Raw genomic sequence first — 19,120 nt, forward strand, 5'->3', positions numbered from 1 at the left:
AAGGCTGATGGTGCTCACTCAGCATCTGTGGTGGTATGATCTAGGAACTCAGTAATGGGCTACTGAGTATTCTAGGCAAAGCAGGGGGGAAAAAATAGAAATTTGAGTATATACATTATGAAGAATATTTTTAAAAGGAAACAAGCATTTAATCTTAATGAAGATGAGGAAACCAGAACAACCTATTTTCCCTCCTCTTTTAAATCTTTATCTTTGAGTGAAGATCAAGTGATTCATTTTGCTCCGTACAACTCAGGCATGCACTAGCTTTTCACTATTGCAATGCTTTGTTATTTGGGCACAATTAAAAAGTCACATTAAGGGAGATTATAATGATACTGGTCAACAGAACTTGTTACTCCAGCGCTGGAATCATAGACACAAAAGAAACATACAAGATAAATTAAACTACAAAGCGACAGGGGGATTTCCTGAAGAAAACTTTGAAGTGTAAGATTCTTAAAGGATGGGGTGCTTGTTATGTATGTGGGTTTTTTCTTATTCCTCCTGCATCCTCCAGGACAGGAACACATCTAATTTATTAAATCAGTTAAGTATTTAATAGATTACTTTCAACTCAGTGGGGAGTAACTGAGACTGGGCCTTACTTTTGGGTATTACCGATTTTCCAAGACCAGATAATTATATCCACCATTGTTCTGCAGGTGCAAATGATGTAATTTGGACATCTCATTGCCAGGCCTTCCTCCATAAGCATAGTAGTTAAACATCAACATTTGATAATTTGCCATCCACTTCAGCTAATTCATATTTTTGCAACTGCAAAACTTAAAATAACAAAGCTTGTTGTATTGTGAGCAGCAGATCAGATTGCGAGGGCAGTGGAACACTTACAGTTCTCACCGGAGACACTGTAGATGTCTAGCCAATGTAAATATATTATCATGTCATTTTCTGTACCTAATTTTTTTTACTATGTAAGCTCATCCCTTTTACTTATACAATGCTAGGGTGGAAAACATTATGGCTGGCTGGATGGGAAACATGTTAGTTTTAGTCACTGGTCTGAAGATGATGAAGAAACAAGTGAAGAATGTGTGTTTTTGGATACTGATGGCTTCTGGAAAACTTCTGACTGTTCCTGTGAAAATCGAGGTGCTATTTGCTACACATCAGAAAGTATGTATCCTAGCATAATACTTATAAAAGCTGAATTTTGTTTTATTGTGAAGCATATTTGATAATTGCAGATTGTAACTTCAAAATTACAGCTTTTTTTAACGTACATTTCCTCAGACAGGCTGATTTGCATGCCAGGAAAAAAAGAAACAAACTTCATATAGGGGGACATGCTTGGTCTTAATCCACACGTTCCTTACAAATGAATTCAGCATGGGTGCTTTGGGCCAGACTGTACTCTTTGTATTGTCAACTGATTCTACTTTTGCACTGTTTCTGTAAGATTGTTGCATACTAATGTCTCCCACTTGCATGTGGAAGAAGATTCAGCTACCTCTGTACTATTTACATCTTAATATTGGGACCTCCTGAAATCCCTTCAGACATGGAAGTCTGTACAGGGGGGAGGTACATGACTACATGGAGAAGAAAGCAGGTAGACACTGAATTGAAAGCTGTAAACTAAAGTCACCTGCAATTCACACAACCCTTCTAAATATGTACCAATTATAGCAAGACAGGTAGGAATATAGCAGGACATCTTTTGGGGGGGATCTATATGTAGCACAGCCCTTTTCTGAAAAATAAAAAAGATCTTTCTGAGACATCATCACAGATTTCTTCCCAGTGAGACCATTATGATTTGTTTTGGTTTTTTTTCTGTGAGGGGATGCAGATAAGCCATTGCTGTACATAGTGAGTCACAGTAAAGTGTTTACTTGGCATTATGACATCCTTAACTATTTTGTGCTTGCAATCTGAGCAACTCAGGAAGAGTCTTCCTCACTTCTCAAGTATTAAAGCCACAGAACTGAGATGTGTTGCCAGCTATGAAGTACCTTATTTGTTATGGTGATCTGCCTTCATCCAAGAGGCAATAAGAGCTTTTAGTTATTTGTCCACACTTAGCACTTTTATGTAGGGATTTTATTCTTAAACCCCTGTAACGTAACAATTATGAAAAGTTATAAGCGTCTGTATTCTTCAATAATGCTTACTGCTGGTTTTGTTACTGTAAAAAAAAAAAATCCCATGATGAGGAAACTGAAAGCAACAATGTATTACACATTTAGAGGATGGCACTTAATTGTTTTGCATGTTTTTAAATGGTACCTGAAAGTGTTTTGTGGTGTGTAAGGTTAAGTGTTCTTATTAATAAGTCATGTCCTGAATATCTTCTTTTCCTTCCTTAGAGAAGATTGAAAAAGAACAAGTTACACAAGTTAAATGCCCACATAAGATTAAAAATACACCCTGGATATCATTTAGAAACAATTGTTACACTTTTATGATAACAAAAAATAGATGGAGAGAACTGAAGTCTCAAGAAGCTCATCATTTATGCAAGAAAATGAGTAAGTACTTTGTCATATTACAGGTATTTATGGACTTATATCATCTTGAAGGAGATGAGTTTTACATCTGAGTCACTGTCTTACAATGACAGTAAAGTGACTGTTGAGAAAGAGTAGCATTTGGAAACGTGCATTAGTGTTGCACAGCCTAATGCTGTTTGCCCTTGGACTACTTTGATAGAGCATGGGTAGAAGAGTTTGAGAGAGAGATGGCTAGGACCTATTGAATTCTGAGATCTCTGAAGAACTGGAAGGTTGGAGGTTTTTTCCCCTCTTTACAATATGCAAATTTTAAATAGGTTGGGTAATTGTTACCCCTTGGCAACATTCTGGCTTTACAGTCACATTTACTTTTTTTTTTCGCCTCTTGCTGTGTGGAACACCTGGGTGAACAAAGTGAACAGACTGAGAATAGTCCAGCTCAGAAAAGCCCATGGGCTTTTCCTGTCCATTCTGAACGAAGTGTAAGCTTAGGAACCGCTTCCCTCTTATTGCCATTGCGCATGGCATGGAGAGACATGCATCTCTCCAGAAGCTGTTTTTACTTTTCATTAATTTATTTCAATTCAGTATTTTTCTTAATACTGTTTCTCTGCTAGGCAGTTCAAGAAAATCAGGAAAGATTGCTGATTTTTTTATGTTCTATGCAGAGAACTTTTACTACATACAACTTGAAGTGACAGTAGAATCTGCAAACATCTCTGGAGCTGATGTCTTTCATTTATCCACAAAACCAGGGGAAGCACTGTTGATAATACCTTTGAAAATTGTTTTCATGCTGTTAATTTAGTTATGTTATAAACGCCTAGTCTTTACACATTCTTGATCTATCTGTAATAATTATTAGCAATAATAGCAAAAAAACATTTATTTTGTAACTGAAAGATGAATTTGTAATAAAGTAATTTTAAAAACTTTTCAACAGACCCAGAAGCATTTGTTCTGAGTGTTCGAGATGAAGAAGAGAATAACTTTGTTACTGAGCAGCTTCATTCATTCAGTGGTCTGGCTATGTGGGTCTGGCTGGGTGTGATTTATGATGACAGTGGTAAGATTTAAGTGGTTTTTTTTCTTAATAACTGGATTGGAGACAAAGTTTGCAGCATTTTAAGTGCATGTTTCGTGCATGTTTCAGTATACAAGTAAAGTCAAACTGAACACAACCTATAATAATGCTTTATATTTGTTTTTATCTTCTAGAGGAAAATAACTGGACATGCTTTCTGTTTGAGTGATAATTAGATCCAGTATGTTCTGTTTAGTCTAGATTTGATTTCCCTGGAAAGCAGGACTTAAAAGAGCCTGGATGAGTAATGCTAACTATTTAGCGTTGTATATGGAACTGATTTACAGTAACTTAGAGTATCACTGCATTTTTTCCAAAGTGAATATCTCTTAATGGCATTAATATGTTCAAAGTTAAATGGTATTTGTATACATAATGCCAATGTTTTAATAAATATGCAATGTTTTCCACAGATAACATTCTCAAGTGGTATGATGAAACTCATCTGACTTACAATAACTGGAGGCTGGGAAGACCTAACATAAAGAAGAACAGTTTTTTTGCTGGTGTAAATCTTGATGGGTTTTGGGATATTTATAATTATTCTCAAAGTTGGCATGCTCATCACTATAATGTGTACAGTATTCTCGCCTGTAAAATCGAAAGGGGTAAGTAGTAGAGAAAATTTGTGTGTGGTATTGGAGTGTTGGATGAAGGTCATAATTTAAGTCCTGGTTCTGCAGTACCTGCTACATGAGGCTTTGGTTTTGCTCCCGGTGAAACACATAGCACAGCAGTCAAGGGCTTCTGGGGTTGTATGGTCAGTCTGTGCATCACTGCTGTAATATTCTGAGCAGGAGGAATGTGTTTGCTGTACTCTTCCATCAACTGCTCAGTGTTCAAAGTAGCAAAAGATAACTTACTTGATATAAGTGGCTTATACTGAACACTTTAATGCTTGAATTACATAGATATAGATGGATTTTAATGCTTTCTGTATGTTCCTAGTAACCTGAATGAAGTCTACAGAACTTGTCTTATTCTTTGAAACAGGACCCCGAGAGCACAAGCCTCCATTGCCTGAGTCTATTCCACATGGAAACAGAACATACAGGATCCTTCAGAAAAAGTTAACATGGTATGAGGCATTGAGAGAATGTAAACAAAATAGGAGCGATTTAGCAAGTGTACACAGTGAATCACAACACTTATTTCTGGAAGATATTGTCAAGTGGGATGGCTATCCTCTGTGGCTTGGGTTGTCAATTCATGATGTAAGTATATACTGTCGGTAACTTCAGTAATAGAGCTTGTAAATAATTTTCTGCACAGGATATGAAATAGTTTCTGATGCTTTTTTTCCAGTTTCTTGGAATTTCTATTCCATATAGTAAATTACTTACTTTTTCAACCCTGTGTAACGTATGTTAAAGTATATTAAATTTTAGTGTATGTAGCCACACTGAGATATTTTTCCAAATCCTTTAAATTTTAAAATAATAAAAAGATCCCACATCATGCCTTGTGGCACAAGAAAGTGCAATTTGCAATGCCACCTTTAGAGGCTCCAGATTTTTGGCCCTTAGTAGGATCAGATTCCATTAGCAAATACAATCAGACAAGACCGTATGGTGCCTGTTTAGTCCAGGTCAGGGACTGGCTCTCCAAGGCAGTTCAGGAGCTGGCTCTCTAGCAAGTGATGCATCCCTTCTCCCATGAGGCATAGCAAGAGACAGCTGCAGATCTTCCTTCTCCTCTGTCTCTTTAACCTTGGAGCCAAAAGCCTGTGGCCCTAACCCTGCTCCCCACACTACTCCCCAGACCTGGCCACGGTAGTTGGCTGGCAAGAATATCGTTCTGCAGAGAGGGGTGTGTGACTTCTATGTGTACCTTTGCTACCTCTGCCCGTCCTTTGGTCTGAACGGGTCCCTCCACTTCTCACAGCTTGACCTTTCATTGTCATGGGTTTCCAGCAGTGCATCCGAAGTAGGAGCTAGCACAGCAAACCATTCCCAAGCTCGCCAGCTTTGCTCAGTGAGGCCGTCTCGACAGTTTAGCGGTTTGCAACGTATCTAATAACGTTCATAGCAAGGAAGACAGACTGCTTAAATGAAACAGCCAGATGAAATTAAGTAAAACGTTCCCCATAGAATAAAACAAGGCACACTGTAGGTTTAAATGTACAAACATGCCCCAGTTTCTCAGTTCCCACAAATAATCAGGACTTCTATGTTAAGAATTGGTTGGAAAATGCGAACTATGCTGTACATTTATTTAGTATGGATTTAGAAAATGAGGCCGCCTGCACTTTAATTTATCAGTCTACAAGGGATAAATATTGCTACATGACTTACTAATGACTGACAAGATTTAAACCACAACCATATGCTGTGGTTTAAAAGTTGTGGGTTTTTTCTTCAATTAGGGAAGTAAAGCTAATTTTGAATGGTCAGATGGAAGTGACTTTGACTACTATCCCTGGGAATTAGAAAACTCAAATACTACTGAGAACTGTGTTCTGTTGGATACGAAAGGATCTTGGAACCGTACAAAATGTACAAATGTTGCTGAAGGTGCCATTTGCTATAGCTCTCCAAACAGTAAGTGTTATTTTTAATGTTTTGTGTAGTTGTCTTATGTATTCTATCTTTACATGTTGTACTTGGAGCTAGAAATGAAGGCTGAAATACTGCACAATTGCCTCTTTAAGAAGAGTTGTCTATCAGGAGCAATAAAACACTTAAGGGAGATTAATTCTCTCCGTTGCAGTGGTGAAAATCTAAACCAGCCCTGGTCACTTTTTGATCACCTGTGATATGAATATAAAACTGTATGTATCTTTTCTGAATCAAAATCCTTATCAAATGCATACAATGAACTTCAAAACCCCCTACAAGGCAAGAAAAATAATGGTTCCCAAGCCTTTGGGACTTGTCTTGTGCTTGTTTTCAAATAAATTCATCTATGACACATGAAGAAGGAATGTAAGCTAATTGAATCATGGTTGTTGGGAGGAGAAGTAGTCCTTGTTAATACTTACTGTCCTGTTACTACAAAGAGACTATGCACAAACTCTTGCAGCAGAAATAACATCAATTTTTTTTTGTCTTTGCAGAGAGACAGTTACAGCCAAAGCAAGTGAGCAGAGCCCCAGGATGCCCGCAGATTAGTGGTACCCTACAATGGATACAGTATAAGGATCACTGTTACGCATTTGACATGGCGTTCTATAATTTTTCAGTATATAATGTGGAAGATGCTAAGAAAGTCTGCCAGAAACTGAGTATGTTTAGACTCTTTATCACATTACAACTTGTAATTAGTCCATTATTTGAAAAGAAGAAAAAAAAACAACCACCAAAAAAACCTACACTGGTTATACTTCAGCTTTTCAGCTTTTATGCTGCTTTAGTTCAGGGAAAAAAAGTGAGTTTTATCTTTGAACATCTGATTAAGGTTATTGATAAAACTCTGCAATGTGCTGACTGTTTGGCACATAGATATCTGCAAGTAAAATGCAGGTAGCCCTGGATAGAAGATCCAGAAATGTAAGGCTTATGGTTTGGAGGAAACCCATTTTATTTGCATACAATTAACATTATTTATAAAAAAGCTAGTGCTATGAGCAGTGCTTTCCTTGCATTAGCTGCTTGCTAGTAGGGAGCTTGCTAACCTATCAAATGGTTCAAAGCATGTACTTTGTAGATATTATTAAGGCACATTAATGTCACTTAAACTATGTCAAATTAAAGGATTTTCTCTCTTCTTTGATAAGCTCTGTGGAGAATTGTATTGCAGAAGATGATGTTAAGCAGTCTCATGTACACAATTTTTAAACACCTTCTTAGCTTAGAAGCCAGTGACTGTCATAACTTTCTTTGATTGAATTATCTTATGATGTGAAGTTAAACTCACAATGTAGGATGAAAAAAAAAAGGTCCAAGTAGTCCCAGTCCTGGATGCCGTTTTCTATTGAGTCCTACCTGACTTCGTAGTTGAAAGAGAAAGTGATCTTTCTCTAAGTTAAGCTTCTGGTTTATATTTGAAATACTTGTAAAGAACGGGTACACTCTGAGCCTGTCTCCGGTATACCCTTTCCTCCTTCTTATTCCTTAATTGCTAAAATACTGTATATGAAAACCCGAGGCATAATGAGGGATTGATTTAGAAATTAACTTGACTCAGCAAAATGCTGAGCTTTGTTCAACTATGTTTTTGAAAAGAGCTTGTTACTTGGATAAGACTAGCAATTCTGATTGTGGCGTATTTTTTTGATATCTTCCATGTATGTACTCCACAGCTGCAGTAAGTTTACTCCCATTTTATTTTGTATGACCTGCTTGAATAACCAGTCAGCTAAAGACATCTTGTATAACATGCTATATTTTAGGAAATGGGGGGTTTATGTCTTTATTCTGCAGGTTACTTCAAGCTAATTTCACAAGCGCAGATCAGCAAATTTTTCCCATAGTAATTGTTCCCATGGAAAATGCAGTGTACAAGCACAATGAAAAATCTCTGAAGTTGCAATTCTGACCAGTTTCCTCTTCCCCATAGATCCTTCAGCAACCCTTCTGACTATAGTGGATGCTGAAGAAAATGCATTTGTGAGTACACACATAAAGGAAAATGATCTCATCACCAAGAATGTATGGCTTGGCCTAGCTCAGACCTCTAAGGGTAAGAAGTGGCAACTGCGTATGAGTATGAGTGTTTCATGTGGCAAATAAAGATGCATAAATCCTCAAATAAGAATACAGTTTTGAAGTGTTGATAGTCTACAGTAACTCCTGCCTGAGAGTGGAAGCCCTTATTTAGCATTATAAAGCACTTTGGATTTCATTGTAGCTTACGTCTCTTCCTGTTGCACACTTAAGGTAATCAGGAGGCGCTGAAATTCGTTTTCCCCAAGGCTGTCATTGGTGCCTATTGGTGAAGCTGCAAATGCATCAAATGCTAAAGATATGGGGAAGAGGTGTGCCTAAAAGTGATCATATTTATTGCTTTTAATATACAGGGCAGTCAGTCAGCCCTGTTTCTTTTAGCAATGTAAAGATATCAATAGATTGTGAATGGCATTGCGTAGCATTACAGCACGTTTTGGTGATCTAAACCAAGCAAATTTTTTCCCAGCAGATCAGTCCCTGAACTGGCTTGACGGCTCATCAGTTAATTACGCCAACTGGGAAAATAAAACTGCAGAAGTCAATGAAAAATGCAGTGTTATCCTGTCCACAACTGGAACGTGGTCCAAAGTTGACTGCAGTCATAGTCAAAGCAGAGTGGTTTGTAAAGCTCCTTTAGGTATGGAAGCATTTATTTTTAGCAGAGACTTAATTTTGTAGCATCTATATTCAGTATTTTTTGGGGTTTTTTTGGTGGGAAAAGTCTGTGTTGAAATAATGAAAGTGCAATTTACAAAAGAACCTATCAAGTACCTCTGCCTAAGCAAGAGTCTTCTGTTGCTGTTTTGCCATAAAACTGCATTCAGGGACAAATTCTCTAGGAATTTACTTTCTGTCTCTCACTATCCACTTAAAGGGTAAAGGAGAGAACTGAAATTTCCACTTAAGAGCATAGAGTAGTTGCTATCGCTTCTTACCGCAGGGTATCTCATGGGGGAGTCTGTGTATGTGGGAACAGAAAGACTTCTGCTTGTAAGAGATGCCAAGTAAGCAGGAACTGCAGATTGTGTTTTCAGTCTTGAGGGGGCTTCTGAAAATGGTGCCCCACAGCTCCAGAAAAACTCAGGCCTCGTGTTACTTCCTCATACCCTGCTGTGTCCAGGAAAGAAAGCAATTACCTGAGCATTAAGTAAGCAAGTTCCTGCGAAGCAGTGGAATCTTTCTGATTTTGTATACATCAGAGGGCTGGAGCACCTCTCCTATGAAGACAGGCTGAGAGAATTGGGGTTGTTCAGCCTGAGAAGAGAAGGTTCCGGGGTGACCTTATTGCAGCCTTTCGGTACTTAAAAGGGGCCTATAAGAATAATGGGGACAAACTTTTTAGCAGGGCCTGTTGCAATAGGGTAGATTTAGACTAGATGTAAGGAAGAAACCTTTTACAAGGAGAGTGGTGAAACACTAGAAGAGGTTGCCCAGAGAGGTGGTAGATGCCCCATCCCTGGAAACATTCAAAGTCAGGTTGGATGGGGCTTTGAGCAACCTGATCTAGTTGAAGATATCCCTACTTATTGCGGCGGCAGGGGGGGTTGGACTAGATGACCTTTGAAGGTCCCTTCCAACTCAAACTATTCTATGATTCACTCTAGTGGAAACGCAGGAACAGATTTAACTTCATGCTGCTAAGGAAGACCTCAACAAGATCTTTTCAGTCCAAGGGAAACGTAATTCCCTTCTACTCCAAGACAGTCCAGGAACTCATTAGATTTCTGAAGTGTACAAACCTTGAAATGAGTGCAGCATTTATTAGTTTGACCTCCAGAGGTCCCTTCCAACCCAAATATGATTAGGAAATTAACAACAGATTGATCAAAATAAGCTAGTAGATGCTGACTCATATGGGAACCTAACTTCCCACTTGATGAAGTGAAGACTATTAATATGATGAAGCAGTTTGCCTTAACTTCAACTAAATGCATGCAGTATTAGTGTATAGCTACCTAAGCATCAACCCCATGACAAAATATTCTTACCAAAACTCTTAAAGAACAACTATTTGTGTTTTATTCTGTTACAGGTTCCAATCATACTGGAGTGGCTGTAGCATTTGCCCTGCTAATTATCTTAGTCTTCATTGTCGGATTAGTGTGGTATCTCTATAAAAAGAAGCGTCTTCACTGGAGTGCCTTCTCTTCAGTACGCTATCAAAGAGGGATGAATGATGATGAAACTGATGATGTGTTCACAAAAGACAGCTATTGAGAAACTGTTCCTTCTGGGCAATTTAGAATGAACTTCACTGTGTGAAGCCATCAGGAATGAACTACTTGATGTTTTATTACTTCTTTTTGGAAAAGTAATAAGAAGGTTATTAATGGGAGCTAAATTTTGTTCTTGTATACAAGTGCAATTTTTATTCAAGTCCATGGTAATTATTTACATTTGGCCTCAACCATTTAAGGTGCAAGGTTTCTAGAGTTCTGTGATATTTTTTAACTTACAGTATTTTCCATTTTTACTGGAAAGAGTTTTTAATGGAATAATTAATGCCAACAGTACTTCATGCAACATCACCTTTACAAATGCACTTAAAATTGCTGCAGGAATTCAATAACTTTGTACAATTATTCATCAATAACTTCATGCCAAATGCTGTACCATCTTGATATGCTACAAGGGTTTTGCTGCTAGCACTGGGTTGCCCTGTAGAAGCTAACACAGACAATAAATAGGAGACAAAGTGTCTTTGTGTAGCAACTTTTGTAATACACAGTTATAAATTTTGATACAGCTGGGGAGAAGGGAGTTACCAGACAACTAAGTATTCACTCCCATCCAACTAGAATTTAAATTTTCTTGTTACAGTGGAAGTAGATCATATTGCGATTTATTTTTCCCCCCAAAGACACACAAAAAAAATCATGTTATAGTGGTGAGAGAAGAATCTTCCTTAGAATGTGCATTTTGAATAGAGTTATGGGGAATACCCTGCACTAAAGCCATGCCATCTAGGAGTAAATTGAATACACAGAATATTTGAAGCGCCTGACTGTGGCAAGCTGGCAGATCACTACTCTTATCCCCTGAGGGCGGTAGTGGGGTTAACTGCAAACACAAGCAGAACTCAAGATACAATAAAAACCTTAGCCCTATAAAAGCAAAAGCATGAATGTTGTGTTTTATCTTGTGACGTAACTGCTCTTTAAGTAAATGATTCCATTGCTTTTTACAGCTCCTTTCACAAAGTTTAGAAAGCACAAATAGCAGGAATCTTTACAGTGAAAATCAGTATCTAAACCTAAGCATTAATTAAATAAGATTAAAAAACCTGCACTTAAGAGTAGTGTTTAGAGGAAGACATACCACATTCTATCTTATGTCTTCAAACTACTCTGAAATTAGACGCGAGTGATTTTCTTGTAGATCAAAACACAGAAAAGACCTGTGCCATTTTACGACCTGTTGCAGTGCGACACCCAAGGACAGGAGTGTTGCAGTGACAGTGTTCCTTGTTCTGTAACAAGATCTTCCTGACATTTACCTCCCCTAATACTCTTATTTATAGTAGGGTTAAATGCCTAACTTTATAGGTGAAATATGTCATCTGTCCAAGAAACAAGATATATATATATATAATGAAAGAGTGAGAAAGAATGTATGGTAAATAAACTTGTGTACATAAATGCTAAAAATACTTGAGTATTTTACATAAAACTTAAACTTGATTTTTTGTAGGCGATGTGTCACCGTGGCCTTTTCTATGCACTTCAAAGAAAGCTATGAAGGGAAAAAGGGAAGACAGAATTGTATCTATTAATTACTCTAATGATTTGATCAATTAATGATTTGAAAAAGTCTTTAGACTTTTTGAATGCACAATACAAAGAACAGGCACATTTACTTTTATGAAGGATGATATGTAAAAGACCAAATTCATTCACCATGGGAGGGTGGTGTGATATGATAAATAGGAATACACTTGGTCTGACGCGCTGAGAAAAGTACTACTGATCTCTCTGAAGCAGCAGTGCGAGGTCATGATGTTCAACTGCCTTTTTTCCTCTGCAGTTTACTTACGTTGACAGCACTTTTCTTTGTTCCTGTTTGCACTATTTTGATAAGCGAGTGTTTATCATTTGTATTGAGAAATAGAGAACTTCTTGTAGGTACCGCTTTAGAGCCTGTTAGAACAGCAGCCTGAAGGGGCACAACAAAGGAACCATTGTGTTAGTTTGCTGATCAAAGTAAGCACTTTTGATATTTATTTGGTACTTTGGGCACAATTGTGAACATTTTCTTTCTTCTTTCTTGAGGTAACTTGTAGAAAAAGTAGTTACGATGCTAGTTACTATGTAGTGAAAATAACCCTCACCCACCTTAAACTTACCCTTGTATGAGCAGTGTTTGAAACGTAACAAAGCCTGGTTCCTGTCATCTGCTGGTTTAGCTTATACGCGCAAGTGCTTTGCCAAATGACTCCTCATGTAATGGACTTAAAAAAGGGTTGTTATTGTCCTTTCCTAACCACAGTAATAAGGGGGGAAAATTATTTACAAATTCTCATGTTTTGAGATTTACTAGTTTTATAGATGTTTATACTTCGAGCATTTTTAGGTGTGAATCTGAAATTGAAAATGGAAATTAGTAGTAAAATCCTAATTATCCAACACACATGAATATATACTTTTTATAAAAAGAATTGTATATTTTATTCTTATGAGTGATGTAAATAATTTTTTAAGGCCCTGTTTCTCATGTTTGTTTTATCATACCCAAGTTGTCTAATCACTGGTGATTCTTATCTGAGTAAGCACAACTGCCTTAGTGCAGGTGAATAACCCACTTTATTTGAAATACATAGATAATTCAGCAGTATTGTTATTGAAAGAATAAAGTCAAATAAAACACTAAACTGCTTACACTGGTTTTATTTCTGTGGAAGCAGTTATCAGAGCTCAGGTACAGGTCATTAATCACTGGGTAAAAAAAACACATAGCACAGGGGCTGTGATCACAATTAAAGCAGATAAGTAAGTGCTACCACGATAAGAAAACTTTAAAGGTAATCCAAGTCTTTGATGAATTTAAAAAGAATGCCAGTAACTTTCTTTTTGCAGTTGAAAACATACTTTATCATGGAACATGGTTATACCTAGCTTTTATCAAGCTGCTTCAGGGTTTGCACAGACAGAGAACATTACTTTGTGCCTTTATTTTTATTCAGGGTGAAGTTCATTAGCACCTTGTGGCCCATCTTGGCTCCAAAGCAGTTTGGAAGAGCTTCCAATGTAACTCTTCATAAAATATACACAAAGTTAAATTACATTCAGCCATATAACATTTGCAATTAAAGCATGAAAGGTATTTATTTTAAGTATCATCTGAACTCTGAATTCCAGACCTCCAAAATCTGTGACTGCTGGTCAAAGGTTATTTTTAGCTACAGTAATGGCTTGCTGTGCTCACTGGGAGAAACATCCTATTGTGCAAGAGGATGAACGAGGTCATTTGCTTCAAAAACAATCTAAAAACTGAAGATGATGAGCAGGGAAATAAACAGAAGCACAGAAGTGAAGTGCTCTTCCTAGGTCCTGGAACAATGGAGTTGGGAAGACATCCTAAAGCTTCATCTCTGAGCACAGCCTGTCTGCTGGACTGTGGTAGCTCTAGACGAAAACCATCCAACTTCAGGTAAACGCACAAAGGGTTTTGCACACTTGAAACTTGACACGTGACTCTGTCTCAGTGTCCTCCCTCTTGTTAGGGCAGAGCTGGCCCCTCTGGGAATGAGCTCCTCCCATGGCAAGTGGAGCAGCAGGGGTTTTGGTTTCTCTTCCTGAATTTTGCCCAGTCTGAAGACTCTGTGTCACAGAAAGGTTAATCCACATCTGCCACTAGACATTTTTATTTTAACTGTTTTCTGCATCAATAACTTAACTGATACAGAAATCAACCACAAGTGCTTATGCATGAGCACTGTTCGGGCCTGATGCATTTGTTATATTTCTTATCATTTTTTCCTCTTTCTTTAAAGCAAATGCACCATCTGCTCATTGCTCTGGACATATGTTATACATCTAAACATTTCTGAAAGGAGGAAGTAAATTGCATGGCCTGTCAGTGATTTTTTTAGTGTGGCTGCAAATAAACAAAGACCAAAGATTCCAGTTTTTGTTGCTAAAAGAATTAGTTTGTACCCTTTATGCATCTGCTGTTGTGTGTATGGAGTACAGTGGGACACATAGCAGCCAGGTTCATAGAATTTAGTTGAATTCATTCTGTTGTCAAGAAGTACATAAAGTTCTTTATTGACCAAATTAAACAGACTTTGCACAATTTTAAAGCCAGAACTATGAGCAATATTAAAGAACTAAGCTTAGGAAAAACAGGAGACTAGCTACTGGAGAGAAAAATTCAATTGCTGAAGAGTTTTAAGATGAGAGCTGTCAAAGCACTAGAAAAGGTAATTTTCTGTTGATAGCAAAGTAACTTGCAAATGGTACATAGCATAAATGCCATTTTAAAATGCTGCTGTCTTCTTGTTATTCCTTTATGGTATTTTCTCATTGAAAACTCCTGTGTGCTCTGTCGTAATATCTGCCAGTAGTAACTAAGATTTTTAACAGATTTGAGGGGGTAAGGGAGGATACCAGATGCAGTCTTTATTGTGATTACACAGTAATGCAACACTGACTGTAAGTCCTTCTGGATTTCTATTTGCCAGTGCAGGAGGGACTATAATTATAAACAGAATAACAGTTGTTTGCTAGCTTTGCTCCTTTGCAGCATAAATAGAATAATTTACTCCAAGGTGGCTTTTAAGAAAGGGGAATTTCAGTGACACAAAATAATTATTGCAAGATGTGCTTTCTTCATTATGCTGCCCCCTTAGGTACACATTTTTTGTTAGAACAAATGAGAACAAAGATCTTTTTCTGCACGCTGTAGCTCAAGACACTCACGGATAGTAAGCATTCTACTCCTGCTTTCTGTTAAACTTCTCTTTTCAAATGTCATGTGTCGCAGTTCCCCTTTAACAGATGGTATAGAATAGATACACAAAAATGTGGTGCTTATACTCTGAAAAAACTAGCAGGGTTTGTATGCATATTCAAATTAAACTTACAAAGTAGTTCATTGAGATTATTTCATAAATATGCATGATTAAGTGTCATCCCCATTAGCAACTGAACTGCTTTCTGTTTCATTGAAATGTCTTTATTTTCATAAACATGATCTGGGTGTTTAAAAATCATTTTGTGCCAGGTGAGAGCGTGAATTACACATCTATGTGGATAATAGGAGGGCACAGTTACCCAGGGCTTGGATCATGAGCTACTTTGAGGCAAAGGGCTGGGTTCCTGAAATGTCCATCTGGTATTGTCTCCTGTGGCCACTGTTCTGCTTTGTACCTGTCCTGTCTCATACCAGCTTCGCAGCACTGATGAATAAGCCACCAAATGACAAACTCATCACCACAGACACGAGAGCCAACCAGGCAGCCTTACATCAGCGCAAGCTGCTGGGCAAGGAGACCAGAAAGCACCACTGCAGAGAGAGCAGCCAGCCGAGCGCAGCCACGAGCCCGAAATGCATGGGGTGGGCACTGCCCACAGCCCCACCACACTGGCACAGGGTGCTGGGAAAGAGGGCCAGAACAGCCAGTGCGGACAGCCAGCACATCCCGTAACACCAGGACACCGCAGCCTTGGCAGAGGTGGGTCTGTTCCCCTCCTCTGCAAGCAATAAACCTACAGTGGCCAGGGAGAGAGCAGCTCAACCCCAGCCCAAGTACTCACAACGCAACAAGGAGAGGTTTGCTGTGGCCAACAGCCAGCACTTCTCTCTTCCAGCCCCCAGGGACTCCCTCCATGCCTCCCCTCCCTCTGCAACCAGGGATTCTCCTACCACACGGACTCAGCACCTTTGTACCCCATGCCACTCTTACCTTGTAGGACCAGCTCTGCTTCTGAGCACTTAATCACAGGCCTTCCTCCTCATTGCTCTGCTCACAGAGGGTGACTTACCAGGATGCAGCCATCCCAGAAGAGCTAGAAGGGGAAGGCTACTGGTTTAAATACTGCTCTGCCAATGGGCACACCCTGATGAGGCACAACCGGGGACAGCTGAGTTGCCCTCCCTGAGCCTCACAATGCAACAGGAGAAAGAAGCAAGACAGGTAAGTTGTGCCTATGAATGTGTGTGCTTCATTAGTGGACTTTCAAAAACTGTGCTTAATGTGTAACCCCTTACAGAACCAGCTGAGTTTATACTGACAGGCTGTCGCTGTTTCATTAAGAGTCACTCAGGATTTACTGGTGCTTGGTTTTACAGAAAGGACACATGTTTGCATTGGTAATCCTGAGCCATCACAGCATTTCGGGGAAGGCCTAAGGCACCGCCATGCCCCGGGCAGCGCCTGAGGGCTGCGGGAGGCCACAGACATGTCCCTGGGTGCAGCGTGAGGAGGAGACAGAGCTGGGCTCCTACCAGCCAGCTGTACCCTGCAGCCGCCCGAGCCACAGGGCAGTGGGTGGGTAGCGCATGTCTGGCAAGAACCAGGAATCACCCAATGTAATGTGTTTGCTCTTGGTTGAATCCAGACCTAAACACTGGTGCAGAGTCCTGGTACACCATGAGCTGGAGTCCTCCCCGCTGAGGTTTAAAAGGCTGTCCAGCATGTGGCTGTGCTCGAAGAGCAGCACTTACTTAAAAGGCAGGTAGAGGTAAGTGAATTTTCCTGACAATTGAGTGCTCAGCAATCACCTCAGTGTTGATAGTGTCATGGGGCCAAAGTGAATGTCCAATTGTAGCATTAGGAATCTCTGGTGTAAAATGTGGTCATGAGCTTAGCAAATTTGCAATCCACACATTTAGCAGCTTCTATTTTACCATGGGAGCTGGAATTCATGTGTGTGTGGGGGGGGTTGCTTAAATGCCCAGGGGGAACATGTCACTTTTTGAAGTCAATGCACAGCATAATGATACAGTGTACAGCCTACATCGGGAAAGGCTGTGTGTTTTAGAACAAGGTGTAAATAAACAGTTGAAGTTTACAGTCAAACTGGTTTAATAATTAGATACATGTGCTTGTGATATAACTTACCAGGGGCTGTGATTTTGTGTATGACTGATTTTATGATTATTGTGTAGGCACTGATTGTAAATTGTACCCTGATCCAAAACCTAACTCGAACACCCAATGGCATGAAAGTGTTTCATAGGAATCACAGAATCACAGAATCAACCAGGTTGGAAGAGACCTCAGGGATCATCGAGTCCAACTGTTGCCCTGACACACCCTGTCAACTAGACCATGGCACTAAGTGCCATGTCCAGTCTTTTCTTAAACACATCCAGAGATGGTGACTCCACCACCTCCCTGGGCAGCCCATTCCAATGTCTAATAACCCTTTCTGAAAAGAAATTCTTCCTAATGTCCAACCTGAACCTCCCCTGGCGAAGCTTGAGGCTGTGTCCTCTTGTCCTATCGCTAGCTGCCCAGGAGAAGAGGCCGACTCCCACTTCACTACAACCTCCCTTCAGGTAGTTGTAGACTGCAATAAGGTCACCCCTGAGCCTCCTCTTCTCCAGGCTAAACAACCCCAGCTCCCTCAGCCGTTCCTCGTAGGTCAGACCCTCCAGACCCTTCACCAGCTTGGTCGCCCTCCTCTGGACTCGCTCCAACACCTCAACATCTTTCTTGAAGTGGAAGGAAAAAGAAACATTAGAACATACAAACTTGAATTAACTATTAGAGAAATACTGGGGTAGAGGCCAGCAGGGACTGCACGTAACAGTGACAGGGTGATAAAACAGAATTAGAATGGGAGTGGGAGGACGCCACTAGTCAGCCAGCACCTTGGGTGGTTATTCACTGCCACCAGCGTCATAAATGAATTTGTGCATGTTGTCATAGTTATGCTGGACCTGCAGCAGTGCGTGTTTGTTGTCATGATAGTGATGTATTAAGTGATGCAAGTAGAGTTTGAAATTCAACAGCTGCAAACAAGTGGGACTGGCTAAATAGCTCCTGCTTTAATCCGTGCTGGCTGGGGTTGGCCTCTGTGTTTGCCACCGAGAAAAATTGCAGCTTCAGTTAGTGGCAGCCAGCAGGCAGTGAGCGCGGGGCAGGGGTTGGGGGGAACACACACCATGCCAGAGCCTGATGTGACCGAGAGGTGTGTTATCAGGACAGGGCTATTCAGGAGAGATGTGTAGGCCAAGCAGCCTGCGTTTGGTTTTGACACCCTACTCCACCCAAACAAATGGTAGCTGCTGGTGTGTGACTTCAGGCTTCCTAAGCAGAAAGGAGGCAGAGACAGCGTGTTTTTTGGAAGTACACAGAAAGGAACATAACAGCTGAGGAAAGAAAAGCAACTGCTGAAGTAAGCAGAGGCAGTTCCAGCCTCAAATAAAGACCTGGACAGACTATGCAAGGTGATAAGGAGGACGAAACTGAAAATCTGGGAACAGCTGGAGATGAAATTGCGTAGACCTATCTGAGAGCATCTGACCAAGGAATATGTGAGTGCATATTAATGGGGATTATGCATCATTGCTTGGTTTCCATACCGGTGTGTGGATTGAGGGAACTTTAGTCTGCTAGAGGATGGTCTGTCTGTGTTGCCAACAGCTCAGCTGTCCTCTATCCAGATTTACCACTCTGGTGACACATGCTCTTAGGTGAATACCATGCCTGGATCATGCTACTGCAAGAGAAGTGCAGCTGGCAGCTTATTTGAGCTGGAAGCAATTTTCTATTATTAGTGACTGTGGAGGTACCGAAGTGAAGGGATGGAGCTGGGCATGCAGACTGGGACTCTGGAGATGATTCATTCCTTGCTCTGCTTTCACCACAGTAACCGTCTCAGAACCAGTCCCTTGAACTCCCATAGGACATCTCCCACTGGCCAAAGGTGTGACCCAGCCCCAGAGTGAGCAGCACAAGCTGGAAGCAAACCTTCCCTGTTGTAGTGGCAAATTATAGACAATAA

General features: G+C 39.9%; 1 protein-coding gene across 3 annotated transcripts in view; it reads left to right on the forward strand.

The window, feature by feature from the left end:
* Positions 1-13,035, forward strand: part of LY75 (lymphocyte antigen 75) — a 50,252-nt gene extending 37,217 nt beyond the window's left edge. For 2 of the 3 annotated variants that reach the window (XM_068407562.1, XM_068407564.1), the window contains 10 exons: positions 972-1,140; positions 2,334-2,495; positions 3,421-3,543; positions 3,975-4,169; positions 4,555-4,775; positions 5,927-6,101; positions 6,617-6,784; positions 8,059-8,181; positions 8,635-8,805; positions 10,201-13,035. In XM_068407562.1, the coding sequence (XP_068263663.1) occupies positions 972-1,140; positions 2,334-2,495; positions 3,421-3,543; positions 3,975-4,169; positions 4,555-4,775; positions 5,927-6,101; positions 6,617-6,784; positions 8,059-8,181; positions 8,635-8,805; positions 10,201-10,385 (1,692 nt within the window). In that variant the 3' untranslated portion in view covers positions 10,386-13,035. The remainder of the gene's footprint in view (positions 1-971; positions 1,141-2,333; positions 2,496-3,420; positions 3,544-3,974; positions 4,170-4,554; positions 4,776-5,926; positions 6,102-6,616; positions 6,785-8,058; positions 8,182-8,634; positions 8,806-10,200) is intronic. The other variant, XM_068407563.1, reaches the window with a different exon arrangement.
* Positions 13,036-19,120: the final 6,085 nt, after the last annotated feature.

The sequence above is a fragment of the Nyctibius grandis genome, chromosome 9 (genome assembly GCF_013368605.1).
Source record: "Nyctibius grandis isolate bNycGra1 chromosome 9, bNycGra1.pri, whole genome shotgun sequence".
Taxonomy (NCBI): Eukaryota; Metazoa; Chordata; class Aves; order Nyctibiiformes; family Nyctibiidae; genus Nyctibius; species Nyctibius grandis.